Source organism: Phacochoerus africanus, chromosome 2 (genome assembly GCF_016906955.1).
Source record: "Phacochoerus africanus isolate WHEZ1 chromosome 2, ROS_Pafr_v1, whole genome shotgun sequence".
In the NCBI taxonomy this organism is placed as follows: Eukaryota; Metazoa; Chordata; class Mammalia; order Artiodactyla; family Suidae; genus Phacochoerus; species Phacochoerus africanus.
Window position 1 is genome coordinate 150,064,080 of NC_062545.1, and position 19,762 is coordinate 150,083,841.

At 43.1% G+C, this 19,762-nt stretch overlaps 1 protein-coding gene across 8 annotated transcripts in view; it reads right to left on the reverse strand.

Moving 5' to 3' along the window:
• The window catches only part of ZNF236 (zinc finger protein 236), a 91,966-nt gene extending 77,767 nt beyond the window's left edge, over positions 1 to 14,199 (reverse strand). For 3 of the 8 annotated variants that reach the window (XR_007133135.1, XM_047766932.1, XM_047766930.1), the window contains exon 1: positions 13,882 to 14,198. Coding sequence is in view for 5 of the 8 variants with exons in the window: in XM_047766932.1 (XP_047622888.1) it covers positions 13,882 to 13,936 (55 nt within the window). In the remaining 3 variants the exon portion in view is untranslated. Of the gene's footprint in view, positions 1 to 13,005; positions 13,145 to 13,881 lie in introns of those variants that run through there. The other 5 variants (XM_047766934.1, XM_047766928.1, XM_047766929.1 and 2 more) reach the window with 4 other exon arrangements.
• Positions 14,200 to 19,762: the final 5,563 nt, after the last annotated feature.

The following is a 19,762-nucleotide window of genomic DNA, read 5'->3' on the forward strand; positions in this document are numbered from 1 at the left end:
ACCCTAAGTCTTAAAATTTGGGCACAAATGCCTAATACATGTTAACTATTCAAACATAGAAATGTCACATACAACTATTTGTATCCAGTCTGACCCCAAAATATTACAATTTAGAAATTTGGAAGCAGGGTAGGGGGTTAAGACTCAATCCAGCTCAAATGTCCACGTGGCAAACACAGCACTCCACATTTTCTCTAGACCGTTACATCCCTTTTCTGAGGAAAAAGCCTGCAGCTCCTACCTGGTCTGTGGAGGGTATGCCTTAAAGCAAGAGGTGTGAGACCCCAAAGGATGGGAGTGCGGGGGGGGGGGGGGGGGGGGGGGGGGGGGGGGGGGGGGGGGGGGGGGGGGGGGGGGAAACATGCTGGATGTAGAGCATAAAGCGTGAAGAAAGCTGGCAAGAGCTTCAAAACTTCTTCTGGCAGATGCTTGAGTAAAGCAAATTCCATTTTCAAGGAATACTAATGTAATTCAAAAGACTGCAACTTAACTAACAAGATGGGTCTACTAAAGGAAAAGACAGAATTTTATTCCACTTATTCTTAACTCTACCCACATTCTACCCAAAGACCACGCATTCAAAATCTCTACAATAACAACAAAAAGTTTAATGACTCCTCAGGCCCAAATAAAATGACTGCTGGGACCACATTAATTAACACATTAATCCCTTTGGAAAAGTCAGTACTATGGGAAGAAATACTTTAGAGGTTAGGAAGGCACAAGTTGAAGTATCTGATGAAAACTGGGGTTTTTTTTTTTTTTTTTTGTCTTTTTTGTTGTTGTTGTTGCTATTTCTTGGGCCGCTCCCGCGGCATATGGAGGTTCCCAGGCTAGGGGTTGAATCGGAGCTGTAGCCACCGGCCTACGCCAGAGCCACAGCAACGTGGGATCCGAGCCGCGTCTGCAACCTACACCACAGCTCATGGCAACGCCGGATCGTTAACCCACTGAGCAAGGGCGGGGACCGAACCCGCTACCTCATGGTTCCTAGTCAGATTCGTTAACCACTGCGCCACGACGGGAACTCCGAAAACTGGGTTTTAAGAACTCAGTAGCAAATGTTTTAACCTAAAGTCTGAATGTAGTAACAGAACTATGTGTGTGTGTGTGTGTCCTTGGTATATGGATGTTTCCAGGCCAGGGATTAAACCCAAACCATAGCAGTGCCACAAGCTGCTGCAGTGACATCACTGGATCCTTAACCCGCTGCACCACAAGGGAATTCCTGAATACAGTAATAAAAGAGCCCCTCAACTTAATTTCTAAAATGCAAAAATAAAAGGCTATTTAATGATTTTCACAGCCTCTATGTTGAAACTACTTCATATGATATCTAAAAATGAGAAAGGATTTAATGAACTGCAATTGATAGATAAAACCCTAAGAGACAAGAAATTACACACTTAAAACTGAAATGATGTCATTTTGCTTATGAATTAAGACTTTTCTAGAAACCAGTTTTATCTTAAGCAGCAAGACTTCACTCTTTAACAAAACTCAAACTGTAATAAAATTCCTTTTTTAGTTAAGTCCCTCATCCCTGTGATAATATAATATTAATTTGGTTCAGACAAACTTAAAACAATAATTCAAATTAACGTATAACTAGAAAGAAAAAAAATGCTTTAGTTTCCACATTGAGTATAATTTCAAAATCCACATATCTCTAAACTCTGACTTTGGACTTTGACTTTGGAGTTCCCATCCTGGCTCAGCAGAAACGAAAATATCTAAATAGTATCCATAAGAACGCTGGTTCGATCCCTGGCCTCGCTCAGTGGGTTAAGAATCCGGCATCACTGTGAGCTGTGGTGTAGCTTGCAGATGCGGCTCAGATCTGGCTTTGATGTGGTTGTGGTGTAGGCTGGCAGCTATAGCTCAAATTAGACTCCTAGCCTGGGAACCTCAATATGCCATGGGTGTGGCCCTAGAAAAAAAAGACCAAAAAATAAAAAAATTAAAAAAAAATAAACTCTGACTTTCCTTCAGAAGAAACACTTTTTTTTTCTCTCTCTCTCTCTCTCCTTTTTTTTCTTTTTAGGGCCACACATGAAGCATATGGAAGTTCCCAGGCTAGGGGTCAATCGGAGCTGCAGCGGCTGGCCTACACCACAGCCACAGCCACACCAGATCCTTAACCCACTGAGTGTACCCAGAGATCAAACCCACATCCTCATGGATACTAGTCAGGTTCATTACTGCTGAGCCACAACAGGAACTCCCAGAAGAAATGCTTTGTAAACATGGCCATTTCTCTTCATGGAGAAAGATCAAAGCCTTTCTCCCAGGATGAGGCGGGCCACTTTGCTTCCTCTCTGCTCAGAACTGGCCCTTTCTGGGCAAAGGCCTCAAAATGACCCCTTTTGTCTATTCCCTCCTCAAGTTCATTCATACTTCTGGTCCCCAGAGTCCTTGTGCAGAAAGAGGTCTATAAAATCAGCGTAATCTTCGGACAGGCTTCAGGAGATCACCACCCCTGAGCAAACTGCATGCAGACGCACACGTGTGCATAAAGTCTTTGTTGAGGAGGGGGTCTCTGCAGCCACAGGGGCCACAAGATTTAAGAGGCCAGGGATCTAAGTAGGGTACCATCAAATGGTACCATTTTGGCTAGGTTCTACCCATTTTCCTCCCCTTTTTCTCCTTTTTTTGGTCTGTCTTTCTTTCTTTTTTTTCCTCCCTCATATTCCTACAGCCAGTGTTTCCCCGCACCAAGTTCCCCTGACTTCAATGTGCCCTCAAGGCCCACCTTGGCAGGGTTTGTACCTGTGGGGCATTGTCTTTTCAGGCCTCAGGTTACTACATCTTCTCTCATTATTTTTAAAAGGAATATCAACCTTCTTTCAGATATTTGCTTTTATTACCTGTAAATTTTTATTTTTAAAGAAAGACTTTAAACACAGGTAGATGTACACTGACTTACAGAGACATTATGCACTTAAAAAAATTAAGTATTTTAAAATTAAAACAAAACCCCAATTATCTACAGCCTCGCAATCAAGCTAGAACCAGAAATTCTAGGTTCAAGGTCTGATTGTAACAGAGCTTTGAGAATGATCCAGCAGTGTGTTGCTGAGTATAATGGTTCCTTTGATAGTGTAAAAAACTAATTTTCTGCACATATATACTAGAAGATTTCTTGTTGACCTGTTTGCTATCATTATTCTGTCTTTCTTCTCCATAAGCATACAATTAACAGCAGCACTAGAATGACAACCAGCAGAGCTGGAGAGCACGGTGGAGGCCCGCGTACGGTCCACCCCAAGACTCAGCACTGCTCGCCAAGAAAACATGCAAGTGCAGTTCACATGAATTCTTAAAACAGGGATTGCTATGGGCTAAAATATGGGTCACAGGTCACAGCACAAAGGTGAGGGTGACTTCCATCCCGCCTCCTCACAATGTTGTTGCAAAGATCCAAGCAATACAAACATGAAACAAAACATATTTTTTAAAAAGGTAAAATGCACACCAAAGAGCATGTTAAAAGTTAAATGACAGACAAAACCAAGGACTGAGGAGGCTATATGGCAGCAACTGCAAGTTTCACCTATGGCCAGAATGAGCACAAACTGAAAGCTGACCAAAAGAAGTCAGACAGGAGGAAGCGTTCCCCATGATATCTTATAAACTTCAATAAACAGGCAAAACTAATCCAGGTTGTAGAACATTGGGACAGGAAAGGCTCCATGGGGGTACTGACTGATGGAGCGCGATGGGGTTTCTAGGGTGCGGTTAATAATCTAAGAAGTTCTATGTATAATTATATGAATTGTTACCATAACTCATATAATCTGGATGCTGATTATATGAAAAAGATCTCATAGTGAAAATTCACTGAACTGAATTTCTGTTCTTCTCTGTATGTTATATATCAATATAAAGTTTACTTAAAAGTGAAGTGCTACTGAAGTTTCCTGGTGGCCTAGCAGTTAAGGATCTGGCATTGTCACTGCTGTAGTATGGGGTTTGATCCCTGGTCAGGGAACTTCTGCATGTCACAATGTCACAGGTACAGCCAAAAAAATAAAAAATAAAGTGCTGTAATATACAACTTCCCATTGTATTCCTGTGTTTTCTTCCAGATTGGGGTCAACTAACTAGGATCTAACCTTTCTGGTAAAGAGAGTTTCACTGAACACCACCATGCTCACTGGTTTACCTATTGCCATGGTGGCTTTCAGGCTGCAACAGCAATTGCGAGTTGCAACAGAGACCTTCACTCCACAAAGCCTAAAACATTTACTACCTGGCCCTACAGAAAAAGTCTGCCAACTCCTGCCCTCAGTGGTAAGCCATGACTCCACACCAGCTGGCCTTCGCTCCTGTAATCCCGAGGCTCCCACCACTCCCAAGCTCCTGGGCACCACAGTGAGGTTCCCAGAGTGATGACGGCCTAAGGGTTTAGAGATGCAGGCTTTATTTTCTACAACAAACAGCCATGATAGTTACTTAAGCATAATCTTTTAAAAACAAAGTCTTCTGTCTTAGTCACAAGATAGAAAGACTAGAGGTTCTCCTAAATAATTATTTTCAGAAAATTAATACAATAAAGGCAGTCACCTCTGTGTCTTGCCACTCTCCCCCAACACCACTGTACTCACACCATATCCTCTTACCCCGTCTGCTAAGCATTCTCTGCCAGGTACTTTCAGTAAAGCAACAATGAGCATTAGAGCCTTGGTTTGCCATACAATGGTTAGCAATTACATATTTCCTAAAAATGTGCAGAAACGGTGTCTTCTAAGTATGACAAGTGTACCAGCAGCAGTCTGTGAGGTGATTTTAGGCAGCACAAGAATAACTCACAATTTTAAAATGTACTAATTTCAAAATGTCTTGGCTTGGTATAAAGTATACTTGAAACAATGTAAAGTATAACATCAAAACAGTGAGATGCTGGCACTTGGATAGACATATAGGCCAATGGAAACAAACCCACACACCAATCATCAATGGATTTTCAACAAGGGTGCCAAGACCATTCAGTAAAAGAACAGTCTCCTCAATAAATGCTTCTGGGACCAATGGATGTGGACCTTCACGTCACACCATACACAAAAAATACCTCAAAATGAATCAAAGACCACAGTTTAAGAATTAAAGCTATAAAACTCCGAAGAGACATAGGGAACAATCTTAATAACTAGGGATGTGGTGACGGCTTATTAAATATGACACCAAAGACACAAAAAAACAAAGAAAATGTAGATAAATTGGACTTCATCAAAACTGAAAACTTCTGTGCATCAAATGATGTTATCAAGAAAGTGAAAAGCCAGAGTTCCTGTTGTGACACAGTGGAAACGAATCTGACTAGTATCCATGAGGATGCAGGTTCGATCCTTGGCCTCACTCAGTGGGTTAAGGATCCAGCGTTGCCATGAGCTCTGGTGTAGGTCACAGACATGGCTCAGATCCCACACTGCTATAGCTATAGCTCCAATTCAACCCCTAGCCTGAGAACTTCCATATGCTGCGGGTGCAGCCCCAAAAGCCAAAAAAAAAAAAAAGTGAGAATTAAGCTATAGAATGGAATAAAATATTTGCAAAGCATTTATCTGATAAGGGTCTAGTACCCAAAATATACAAAGAATTCTTCTATCAGCCACAAAAAACAAACAGCTCAATTTAAAAATGAACAAAGGATTTGAATAGGCATTTCTCCAAAGATACACAAATGACCAACAAGTACATGAAAAGATGCTAAATGTCATTAATCATTAAGGAGCAGACAAGCTGATTCTAAATTCTGTATGAAACTGAAAAGTACCAAAAATTATTAGGAAAACCGTGAAAATGAAAACCAAAGCTGGAGTTGACATTGTGGCCCAGCGGTTAATGACTAGCATCCACGAAGATACGGGTTCAACCCCTGGCCTCGTTCTGGGTTATGGATCCAGCATTGCCGTGACCCACGGTGAAGGTCAAAGACTCAGCTCGGATTCCAAGTTGCTGTGGCGTAGGCCAGCAGCTACAGCTCCAGTTAGACCCCTAGCATGCGAACATCCATGTGGCGCAGGTGCAGCCCTAAAGACAAAAAAAAAATTTTAAGACAAAAAAAATAAAAACCAAAGCAGAGGATTTATTTACAGTACCAGATACCAAAATCCAGAATTAAAGTAGAGTAACTAAGACAGTAAGAAATTAAATAGGCAGAAACAAAAAACCAATGAAAGAGAATTGAGTGCAAATACAATTCTTCACCTCTACAGTCACCTGATTCACAACAAAGGCGAGACTGCAGTATAACAAAGGATGATCTTTTCAACAAAAAGTGCAGATTAATTAGATATCCACATGTAAACAAAATCTTGACCTTTTCATCATAAACAAAAATCAATTTCAGATGGAGTGTTGTCGATCTAAAAGTAAGAAGTAAAACAAAAAAGCTTCTGGATGAAAACATAGGAAAATGTTTTTGTGACCTTGCAATTGTCGAAAAAAGCAATAAGCATAAAGGAAAAAAGTAATAAGCATAAAGGAGAGGATTGATAAGTGGGACAGCATTAAGATTAAAAAACTTCTTTCATCAAGAGTATCCTTAAAAGAGTGAACAGGAAAGTACAAAGAACTCACATACAGTATATATATAAAAAGAACTCCTATGGATCAATGATAAAAAGACACACAACTCTTCACCAAAAATACAAAGATGGCAAATAAGTATATGAAAACATGCTCAATGTCACATGTCATAAGGGAATTGCAAATTAAAACAAAGAGATCCCAGTAATACACACCTATCAGAATGGCCAAAACTGGAGTACCCATCATGGCTCAGTGGTTAACAAACCCTCATAACCATGAGGATGTGGGTTCAATCCTTAGCCTTGCTCAGTGGATTAAGGATCCAGTGTTGCCATGAGCTGTGGTATAGGTTGCAGACGCGACTCAGATCTGGCATTGTTGTGGCTGTGGTATAGGCCGGCGGCTATAGCTTCAATTCGATGCCTAGTCTGGGAACCTCCATATGCTGCAGGTGTGGCCCTAAGAAGACAAAAGACAAAAAAAAAAAAAAAAAGAATGGCCAAAATCCAAAATAATCAATAATACCAAATGCTGACAAGGATGTAGAGTAACAAGAATTCTCAGTCACTACTGATAAGAACAAACAATGGTACAGCCACTGTAATGAAGTTTACAGTCTTAACTGTATGATCCAACAGTCATGCTCCCTGGTATTTACCTTAATGAGCTAAAATCTTATACCCACACAAAAACCTGCACATGAATGTTTAGAGCAACTGCATTCATAATCACCAAAAAACGGGAAGCAACCAAGATGTCCTTTAAAATGTAAGCAAATATTCTGTGGTACATCCATAAATGGAATACTATTCAGCAATTAAAAGAAACATCTGAGAAGGCTATATGGTCCTATACGATTCGGATTCTATGACATTCTGGACTAGGCAAAACTACGAAAACAGGGAACCCTAATGTAATCTATGGACTTTATTTAACAATAATGTATCAAAATTGGCTCATTAGCTGGTACAAATGTACCACACTAAAACAGGATGCCAATAACAGGGGAGACTGTGAGGGAAAAAAATAAAAAGTACACAGGAACTCCATACCATCCGCTCCATTCTGAGCAAGCCTAAAAGCTGCTCTAAAAAGAGTCTTTTAACTAAAAACATTCGACTCAGCATAAAAATTGGAAAAGACTTAAGGGCTTCACAAAAGAGAACAAATGGCTAATAAACATAAAAACCTTATTAGCACAGAACTGCAAAATAAAATCAAAATGAGATAACACTACACATACCAGGAGAGCTAAAATATTAAAAGGACAGACAATACAAGTGCAAAGAGAGCAATAAGACAAAGACTGCAGAGAAGTGGGACAGTCATACCCTGCTGGTGGGAGAGTAAACTGGCACAACCGCTCAGACCCAGAAGTACATAGACATTCTATGAAGCACTTAATTGTAATAACCTAAAACTGTAAACACTCCAATATCTACAGCATGAAGGATAAACTGAATGACAGTATGTTCCTATAATGGAGTACTATACGACTATGAAAAATGAATGAATTCTGCTATACAGTAACATGAATAATCTTGTAAAAACAAATATTGGGGTGTTCCCATTGTGGCTCAGCAGGTTACAAACCTGACTAGTATCCATGAAGATGTGGGTTCAATCCCTGGCCCCAATCAGTGGGTTAAAGGATCCGGGTTGCTGCAACCTGCAGTGTTGTACTGCAACACTGCAGGTTGCAGCAACCCGGATACTAGGTTGCAGATGAGGTTTGGATCTAGCATTGCTGTGGCTGTGGCATAGGCCGGCAGCTGCAGCTGCAATTCAACCCCTAGCCTGGGAACTTCCATATCCTGCAGGTGTGGCCCTAACAAGGAAAAAAAAAAAAAAAATCAATTAATGAAGCCAGAAACCACAGGGCACATACTATGAAGTCAATTTACTTTAAAAACAGATAAACCTAATCTATGATATCAAAAGGGGATAGTGATGGTCAATAGTAATAGCAGGAACAATAGGAACTTTAAAGGTACTGCTAATGTTCTGGTTAATATGAAAACACATGAAGCTTTTCACCTAAAATCTGTGCACTTTTCTATATAGATGTGCTATTCAATTAAAATAATCATTCAAGGAGTTCCCGTCATGGTGCAGTGGTTAACGAATCTGACTAGGAACCATGAGGTTGCAGGTTCGATCCCTGGCCTTGCTCAGTGGGTTAAGGATCCAGCGTTGCCATGAGCTGTAGTGTGGGTCGCAGACACAGATCGGATCCCACGTTGCTGTGGCTCTGGTGTAGGCTGGTAGCTACAGCTCCGATTAGACCCCTAGCCTGGGAACCTCCATATGCCGTGGGAACGGCTCAAGAAAAGGCAAAAAGACAAAATAATAATAATAATAATAATAATAATTCAAATACAACAAAGAGTTTTCAAAAACACACATTTCTGGCTTCTCTGAAAAAAATCATATGTTATGGCAATAATTTAATGGGCCAAAGTAGGAGCCACCCCTGTGGAAAAAAATAGGAACTCTGCAATTCTCCAAAGTCCTCAAAGCTAGCTATGAACTGCTATTACCTCTTCCCTTGAAATGCTCCTCAGTTTACATTACCTATGTGACCCAGTGACAGCTGAGTTTCTGACTTCAGCACGAAAAGAGCACAGTCTGTTCACACAGTTTATTAGATTACACAAATCTCTAATACTTTTCTAAGAAAGCACCAGTTTTCAAGTACTCCGAGAGACATTCGGCAGATAACACCTCAGAATTATAAGGTCATCTCTAAACCCCGCACCACCACCCTCCCCTCAACCAGTGGTTTTCAGCCTTGACCACATGCAGCTTTAAAGCCATGATGCCTGGGTTCCACCTCATGGGCTCCGACAAAGCCTGGTCATCGAAAGCTTAAAAAGCTCCCAGGTGAGTCCACAATGTGCTAGGTCCTGCTGCCACATTTCACATAGCAGAGTTCTACCACTAAAAAGGAGTTTGAAAATCACTGCTCCTTCCTTGAGTGCAAAGATGCTTAGTACTCCAACGCAGAAACCCTGATACACAAAATGTGTTATTTTTAAACTGCTGAACTGAATCTAACGAAGAATTAGGTTTAGCATGGTTTTTCCAGACCAGGTTTGTGTCAAAGACCAAAATTTTGAACCCCAGTTAACTCCCTACTTGATTCCAGGATCACAAAATCTTTAGATTTTTTTGTTACCACACTTTCCTCAAAATATCACACTCCAAAATTCTGTCTCCCTAAAAAGTTCAATTGTGGAGTACAGGTTGCTCCTTTATGAAGAAATCTTTGCATCCTTGGACACCTGATCTACAGAGAAAGTTACTGTTTTAAGCAGAATCTATCTCCCCCTAACTGTCACCCACCAACAATGTCTGGTTTTACCAGGGAAGCAGAGCCTCCTGCTGCCTTATAAGGAGTTCAATCTCCCTTCTGCTGCCTGTGCTGGCAGTGTCCTGGCCTCAGAGGGAAGAGTATAGAGTTCCTAAATTCATCTAAAGAAAATCTAAAATGGCCTGAACTGGTATCTCAGCAAGAATGGACTTGTTTATTTGTCTGGCCGTCTCAGCTCTCTGGAAATGAAGTATTATAAATATCCCTTCAACACAAAACAGAAACTTAGCAGGAGGCCAACCAAAGGTTCAAGCCAAGGAGAAAAGGTCTGCATTATTCTATTGCAAAAACAGAGAGAAGCCATACTAGATCCCAAAATGTAGTTTCCACCATGTTTACACTGCTGCTTATTAAGAGTAAACTAAAACAACAATGATAAAAAGCCCTCTCTTGAATATCTCTTGTGGTGTGGCAGATTAAGGATATGTAGCGCTCAGGTCGCTGCTATGGTTCAGGTTCGATACCTGGCCCGGGAACATGGGCACAGCCAAAAAATAATAATAATTAAAAAGTCTTCTCTCACTCATCTTTCTATTCCCAGGACAGTAGGCTCAACAAATGCTGCCAATTTATAGATGAGGCTTTTTTGTTTGTTTGTTTGCTTTTTAGGGCTGTATGTGTAGCATATGGAAGCTCTCAGGAGTCTAATCTGAGCTGCAGCTGCCAGCCCACACCAGGGCTACAGCAATGCGGGATCCTTGAGGCTTACTTCTTTACTTAGGGCCTGAAGCTAATTATCACTTTAAAGAATATTTCTGAGTAGGCCTCTGCCTAATCACTTCTTGAGGTTTCAGTTTTGACATCATTTTCTCTGGGAAGCCTAGACTTCAAGTGCTTATTATCTGCTGCCATAAACAGTATCATGAAGACCCAAGGCAGGGATCTCAGTCTCTGTTGCTAAACTTTGCACCCACCTCCAGCCCCAAGCCCACCTGAGACAGGAAGTGCTTTCAAATACTTGCAGAACAAAGGGATTAAGCCACATGTAGGGATTTATACCTATCAAGGCAGGACGATGCAAAGTACAGTTTGGACTTAAATGCAGATTCTAATCAGACTCTGCTACTTATTATAGCTGGGTGGACCCTTCAGATCAGTTAACCTCTCTGAGCCTCATCCCCAAGTCTGTAAAAATCCCTATCTTCCAGGATTTTCTTAGGAATAAAATTCATAACAGTGACTCAGAAAAACAGGCAAAATAATTTCAGAGTGAGAAACATTAAGATCATGAACTGATAGCATAGCAGTCCCCAAACATTTGGTCTCGGGACCCCTTTACATTCTTAAATATTATTGAGGACCTCAGACCATAACATTATATAGGCTGTACCTATTGACAATTGCCCTATTAGAAACTGAAGCTGAGCAATTTTTTTTTTTTTTTTTAATGGCTGAACCCACAGCATATGGAAGTACCCGGGCCAGGGACTGAATCTGAGCTGAAGCTGTGACCCACCCCAGAGCTGCAGCAACACCAGATCCTTTAACCTACTATGCCAGGCTGGGGATAGAACCCACACCTCTGCAGTAACTTGACCCAGGCAAAAATGTGTGTGTGTAAATATGCATATATTATATACATAATACATATATAAATGTATATATATTATGTACATATACATTGTGTGGTGTGTGTATTTTTTTTTTTTTTTTGGCCATGCCTGTGGCATGTAGAAGTGCCTGGGCCAGGGATCAGACTCGTGCCACAGCAGTGACAACACCGGATCCTTAATCACTAGGCTACCAGGGACTTCCTTGAAACTGAGTAATTTTTAAAACACTTATTCACTGAAAAATAAATCTATTACATGTTAACATAAACACATATTATTATGAAATATACACTCTCCAAAAAGCAGTACGAAGAGTTTCCACGTTCATAAATCTTTTTAATTTCTGGTTTAACACTAGACAGGTGGTTCCTCATCTCTGCTTCTGCATTCTCGCTATATGCTGTTTTTAAGTGGAATACAGAGAGACTTATAGTGGTGATCATTTTATCATGTATACAAATGTGGAATCATTATGTTGCACACCTGAAACAATGTTATGTCAATTATATCTCTAAAATAAAACTAAAATAATGCAGCCTCACACAGTATGGTGTTTCCACACCTTGACCACTGCTAAGACATGAACAGTTTTACGCCTAATTACCTGTGTGACTAGTGCAAATGTTAACCAAATGAAAAAGTCAAATGGTCTTAGTATTACTACAAAAATATTTACCTTGCAGACCCCTGAAATTGTCTCCATGAACTCCCACACTTTTGAAAACCACTGTGGTAAAGAATTACCGGTGGAAAGTGGGGGAAAGTAGCAAAAAGGTCTGAAAGGTCTGAAGAGGCCTCTTTTAGGATGCTGAAGCACAGAGACCTACAGAAGAGGAGGTGGAGTCTCAAAATAGGGAACTGCAAAGGCCCTGAGACAGACGTAAATGTGGTGTCATCTGGAATGCCAAGGACTGAGTGGCAGGGCAGGGCAAGAGCAAAAAGAGATGGACAAATGCCACATCAGTTAGGATCCTGCAGGAGTGGGATTTTAAGTTAAAGGGATAAGGGATCCACAGCTTAATTTTAATCAGGGTGTGACCATGTATTTACATCTTAAAGAGACGCCTCAGGCCTACAGATGATGGGTTTACAGGACTGGTAGAGAGACCAGAGGCTCCTACAGAGCCTGAGAAATGGTAAGGTGGTAACCCAGCAGAGGGAAAGAGCAGGGCCAACTGAAAATACATTTGGGGGGTAGGAGCTACAAAACTTAAGAAATGTCTTAGGGGGTAAGAGAATTATTTTTCTAAGTTTCAGGCTTGAAAAACTAGGTGAAATGGGAGAGTGGAGGACGAATAGTTTCCTGGCCTTATTCCAATGCAAATTCTACATTCTTTTTTTTCTCCTAAGCCTTTTCCCAAGTAACAGAGAGACACTGCACTTTGCTATTCTTAGCAGAAGTCATATCAACAAAAAACTTAATAAACACTGAATAAAATAAGGCCAAAGCAGGAAGAGAGCCCTTTGAGACCTGCTTCCAGACACCATCAGACACTAATCAAAATTCTGAGCGGTTATTTATTACCCGACTACCCATCTGCACACCTGTATTTCCCCAAGTTCCACAAGGGCTACACGAAGTGTGAGCATCCTCGATGAAATTCACATTTACTGCGTGGCAGTGACGTCGGAACACCTTCCCAGTTTACTCGTCTGTCAATTTCAGCAACTGCAGTAACTAGAACGGCCCCATCTGGTTTGGTTCGTCCCCTAAGCTTACACCGACCCCTAGCCCGCCCCTTCTGCTCCCCGATGCCTGAGAGGGCACAGTGAGAAGCGCACGCCGGACTGCCGGGTCCAGACACGGCCCCGCGCGCCCGTGTCCTGCGGGTACCAGCTCTCTGGGAGCCGCGGGAGAGGCCGGGGGGCCGGCTACTGTCCCCCGCCTCCCGCCCGCCTCGGGGCTCCGCACTCTCCCAGCCGCCTGCCCCCGGGCCCGCCATTTCCCGCACGGACGCAGCTTCCCAAAAAGAAGGCCTCCCGCGCCTCGCGCCAGCCTGGCTGCGTGGACGAAGAAGGAGGGCGCGGGAGGAGCGGGGCGCGGGGAGCCGGAGCTGGAGCGGGAGGGGGAAGACGGCGCGCCTCGCCCCCGGCCCCGCCGCCGCAGCTGCCGCCCGCCCGCGCGGCCCAGGAAAGTAGGCCCAGCCCGGCGGAGGGGCCGGCCGCGCCGCGCCGATATCATTCCGCCCGCGCCCTGCGGCCGGCAGTCGGGAGGCGGCGGCGTCAGCGGCGGCGGGCGTGGCGGGGCCGCTCCCCGGCCTGGACCCCGGACCCCGGCCCCGGCCCCGGCCCCAGGCCGGGCCCAGCCCAGCCGCCCCGCCGCCCCCTGCCCGGCCCGCTCCCAGCGCCCCCCGCGCCGCATCCGGGGACTATATTCGCGCGGAGCGGCACAGCGCGGCCGGCCGGGCCGGGGCCGCTTACCGGTGTCGCCGCGCGCCTTGCTCTCCTTGGGCTTCGGGGGGCGGCCCCGCGGCATCGTCGGCGGCAGCGGCGGACCACCCCTCGGCCGCACACACACTCACACACATACACTCGGCAGAGCGCGCACGCGCGGGGATCGGCCGCGGGAGCGCGGCGCGCGCCCGGCCGAGCGGCGGAGGCGGGCGGAGCGGCCCAGGCAGCCGCCGATCCCCGGCCGAGCGCCCACGGGCCTCACGGGGGGAAGGCGCCCGAGCGAGCGAACAGGAGAGCTCGAACCGCGCCAACTTCGGCGGGTTCCATGGCCCGGCGGGCCGCGTTGGGGGCGTTGGGCGCGGGCGCGAGGTGGGGGCGGGGGAGCAGCGTGGTGCGCATGCGCGCTCCGCGGTTCGGGCCTGGGCGATGGAGGTTGAGCGGGCAGCAGTCACTTGGAGGTGCTGGCCTCCCAGGCGGCTTGGAACACTAGCAGGCCGCGGAACCTCGCACTCCTGGCGTCTGGGGCGGGGGGCCGGGCGACCCACAATGACCTGGCGGTCCTGGCCTCGGGGAGGTGGGGCGGGCGGGCCGCGGTCACCTGGCGGTCCTGGCTTACGTCTTGGGCAGCCAAAGTCACCCAACAGGTCGGGTCATGGGAAGTAAGTAGGAAAGGTAACCTTGAGCAGGCAGAGGTGGTGAGGAGGAGCTTCCCAGGTAGAGGCAGGTAAAAGAAAACCCCGACCTAGGGTCCATTATGTGCCACATGCGTAGTGTGCGACACATGTGTTTATAGGCTCATGAATTCCAGGAAAACCGAGAGCACTTCGTCTTGCTGTGTTGTTTCAGGAAGGCCCTGAACAGACTATAGTGGCAAAAAGCCCCAGAGCCAAAACTATCCAAAACATCAGTCTTGGACTAATGTTCCTATCTAATGTAATGCCTTAAGATTTATAGTTTCAAATGTATTGATTTGTTGTTGTTGTTGTTGTTGTTAGCCCCACCAACTTCCACAAAATTCAAACAGGAACATGACAGCAAAGTATTAGGTAAGGTCAAGTAAACCAAAACAAGTCTAACATAATATCCTCAGGAAAAAAAAAAAAAACTATTTCAAAGGCACAAGTAATAATCACTGACCATATTATGAGAGACTACAAAGGTTAACAAAACAATCTCCCTCCAAAAAACTTGGAATCATGGGGCAAGAAAGACACAGAATTAGTCAAATGACAGAGGCTTTATTTAAAAATCCAGAGAACTTTGAGAAGGACAAGATTAATTACAGAGGGGAAAACTCTCTCTTAACTGAAACATTTTTTAGTAAGTGGTTGCATTCTAACAGGATGTTCAGGTGGAGGCAACAGGGTAAAGAAACACAAATGAGTCTTATCTGTCAGGTACTTTATATACATGAATTTTATTAAAAAGTAGACCATCATAAAAGGAAACAAGTTCAGGTTAGTTAACCAACATCAGCCAGCCAATGAATGGCAAATGGGATTTAGCAATCGACATCTGCTGGGGGGTTGAGGTTTTGCTTTTTTGTTTTTTCAGGGCCACAGGTGCAGTATATGGAAGCTCCCAAGCTAGGGTTCTAATCCAAGCTGTAGCTCCCTGTCTATGCCACAGCAACTCAGGATCTTTAGCCCACTAAGCAAGGCCAGAGGTTGAACTCAAATCCTGGTGGATACTAGTCACACTGAGGAGCAGTGGGAACTCCTGCTGTTTTTTTAAACTTCTTGCCATGTTTTAGTGATTTATATAGAATACTTCTAATCCTTACAACATTCTTGCAAGGTACTATTTTACAGATGAGGTTCAGAGAAGTTAAGTATAGCTTGTAAGCAAATCCAAGCCCCAAACCAAATCTGTTTACCTGTTAAACCCATGCTCCTAGTTGCATCAAAGTGAAAATCTGGAGTTCCCATTGTGGCGCAGTGGTTAACGAATCCGACTAGGAACCATGAGGTTGCGGGTTCAGTCCCTGCCCTTGCTCAGTGGGTTAATGATCTCGCGTTGCCGTGAGCTGTGGTGTAGGTTGCAGACGTGGCTCGGATCCCGCGTTGCTGTGGCTCTGGCGTAGGCTGGTGGCTACAGCTCCGATTCAACCCCTAGCCTGGGAACCTCCATATGCCGCGGGAGCGGCCCAAGAAATAGCAACAACAACAACAACAAAAAAGACCAAAAAAAAAGTGAAAATCTACATAACTTTAGACAAAATATGGCTATTTCCATATGCATATTAGCGCTGGGTTACCATATAAGGCTGAGAAAACAGATTGGAATGAGATCATAAGAATCCTTAGCCATTTGTAGGATCCGGCGTTGCCGTGAGCTGTGGTGTACATTGAAGACACGGCTCAGATCTGGTGTTGCTGTGGCTCTGGCATAGGCTGGTGGCTACAGCTGTGGTTGGACCCCTAGCCTGGGAACCTCCATGTGCCACGGGTGCAGCCCTAAAAAGATAAAAAATAAATAAATAAAATAAAAAATAAGAATCCTTAGCCATCTGTAAATCAGTATGGATGATGATGTGTTTATGAATGTATACTCTATTTTGTTCTGAAAAGTATTTGAAGCAATTTGTATTGGCGTAAAATAAATAGATGAGGAAATCAGGACAATGGAAAAAAAGAGAAAATCAAACTGAGTAAGCACCTAAATCAAATCTCATGTTGTTATAAAAGGCAAAAGTCAAACTCCAGGTTAGTTATGAGATTCTCACATTCATAAGACAGCTATATCCCTTTCACTACGCCCCTCTATAGTTTTATAGGATTCTTTTTTCACCATACAGACATACCTATACATCACATATATAAGACCTTAACATCTGCAAAGAGAATTATTCTCCTTTTCTTTTTCTTGTCTAATTGCTCTGGCTAGGACTTCCCAGTGCAATGCTGAATAGGAGTGGTAAAACTGAGCACCCTCCTCTTGTTCCTGGACGTAGTAGGAAAGCTTTGAACATTTTGCCGTGAATATGATGTCAGCTGTGTTTTTGTCATATGGCCTTTATTATAGTACATTCCTTCTATACTCAATTTGTTGAGAGTTTTTATCATTAAAGGATTTTGAATTTTGTCAAATGCCTTTTCTGCATCCATTGAAATGAACGTGATTTCTATCTTCCATTCTGTTAATGTCGTGTATCACGTTTATTGTTTTTATTGCTTTCCAAGGATAAATTCCACTTGATCATGGTGTATAATCCTTTTCATGCGATGCTGAATTCAGTTTTTAGAATTTTGTTGAAAATGTCTGCATCTACGTTCATCGGGGACACCAACCTAGAGTTTTCTTGTAGTGTCCTTATCTGCTTTGGTATCAGGGTAATTCTGGCCTTGAAAATGAGTTTGGAAGTGTTCCCTCTCTTCAATGTTTTGAAAGAGTTTGAGGAGAATTGGTATTAATTCTTCTTTAAATGTTTGGTAGAATTCAGCGGTGAAACCATCTAGTCCTGGGCTTTTCTTTGGTGGGAGACTGTTGTTTACTGTTTCAATCTTCTTACTCATTGGTTTATCCAAATTTTCCATTTCTTCAGCATTCAACCTTGTAGACTGTATGTAGGTTGGGTCTCTAGACTCATCCTCTTGACTGTCTCAGAGGGTTTCTTGGAGGACTGTTCTTTTCTTCCTTTTTTAAGTTGATAACTATATCAGACATAAGACAGGGGCATAAAAATGTATGCTCCCCAGAACCAACACACAGGGAACAGCTAGAAAATAGGACCAAGACTGTGGAAGGCCCAAATGTGATTTCCCCCCCTGACCAGCCCCCATTCCCACCCCCATCTGGAGAACTCCTCTCCTCGAGATGCCTGCTCCCCTGATTCTATACTAGCATTCCCTGCCTTTATGGCTGTGCAGTCTAGTTATTTAGATGTCTTTAACTAAAGGAAGTATTTGTCAATTGGTCCAACTTTGGAACTTTTTCTTAAAGTTCTTCAGAATTCTTCTGCTTCTTGCTTCTTTGCTCAGTATTGTGTTTGTGGAATCAATGATGCTGACACATATCTCTGGAGTTCGTTTGTTTTCACTGTTGTGTAGTATTTCACTCTAAGATATGCCATAGAGTATTCATTTAGTTCATTGTTGTTGGGCTTTGAGGCTATGTCAACTTCTGTTTTGTTAAAAAAACATACTGCTATGAGTATTCTTGCATTTGCCTTCTGGTATTGATTTTTTAAATACAGTAAGAAAAATATTTGTGCCTATTATTTTTTGCTTTCAGTTTCTCCCCAAGTCGTCTAAGTTTACTTTTCTCCTCTTTCTTGCCTTCTTTTGGATTGACATTTTTTTTCTTATCCTACTTTTTGCCTTTTACTAATTTGACAGTTATATACTCTATTCTTTTTTTTATATTGCTCAATGAATTTATGACATTTATAGTTGTACAATGATCATCACAACCCAATTTTATATTCCATCCCAAACCCCCAGCATCCCCCCACCCCCTCTCTCTCCTTTGGAAACTGTAAGTTTTTCAAAGTCTGTGAGTCAGTATCTGTTCTGCAAAAAAGTTCATTATGTCCTTTTTTCAGATTCCACATGTCAGTGACAGCATTTGATGCTGGTGTCTCATTGTCTGACGGACTTCACTTAGCGTAATAATTTCTAGGTCCATCCATTTTGCTAAAAATGCTGGTATTTTGTTCCTTTTAATGGCTGAGTAATATTCCATTGTGTATATGTACCCCATCTTGTTGATCCACTCCTCTGTCGATGGACATTTAGGTTGTTTCCATGTCTTGGCTATTGCAAATAGTTCTGCAATAAACATTGGAGTACATGTGTCTTTTCGAGTCATGGTTTCCTCTGGATAGATACCCAGGAGTGGGATTGCTGGATCAAATGGTAGTTCTATTTTTAGTTTTCTGAGGAATCTCCATACTGTTTTCCACAGTGGAAATGCACCAATTTACATTCCCACCAACAGTGTAATAGGGTTCCTTTTTCTCCACACCATCTCCAGCACTTAATTGTTTGCAGACTTTTCGATGATGGCCATTCTGACTGGTGTAAGTTGTTACCTCATAGTGGTTTTGATGTATACACTCTATTCTGTTAAGGGAACCCTAGAAACTTCAAATGACACTAATGAAAGTAAAATGCTAATCAGTATATTTACCCTTCTCCTAATTTATATGCTATTGTTGGTCTGTGTTTTAATTCTACATGTAAGCTTCAGAAGATATTATTACATTATCTCACTTAGTCTAATTTGTCTAGATATACCTAGATATGTTCCCATTTTTTTTTATCTCATGTTCCTTCTTATATCTCTGACCTTCATCTGCTATCTCTTTGTGTCATACACACACTTTACAATTTCACTCAGTAAGCATGACTCTCGTTTTTTTGTTCACCTGAAAATGTCTTTATTTTTCCCTCATTCTTGCAAGATACTTTTTCTGGTTAAATAACTCTATACTGACAATCATTTTTCTTCAATCCATTGAAAATGTTCTATTTTTAGCTTGGATTCTGTTGTGGGTAATGAAGAGTCAGTTATCCATCTTTTTTCTTGTGGAGGTTATCATCTAAAGTTTGTAAGACCTCTCTCAGCCATTAGTGTCTTGCAGATTCCTCATGCTGTGCTCAAGTCTGGATCCTCATCATGCATACTTTCAAGAGTTCAGGAGTTCCCGTCGTGGCGCAGTGGTTAACGAATCCGACTAGGAACCATGAGGTTGCGGGTTCGGTCCCTGCCCTTGCTCAGTGGGTTAACGATCCGGCGTTGCCGTGAGCTGTGGTGTAGGTTGCAGACGCGGCTCGGATCCCGCGTTGCTGTGGCTCTGGCGTAGGCCAATGGCTACAGCTCCAATTGGACCCCTAGCCTGGGAACCTCCATATGCCGCGGGAGCGGCCCAAAGAAATAGCAAAAGGACAAAAAAAAAGAGTTCATT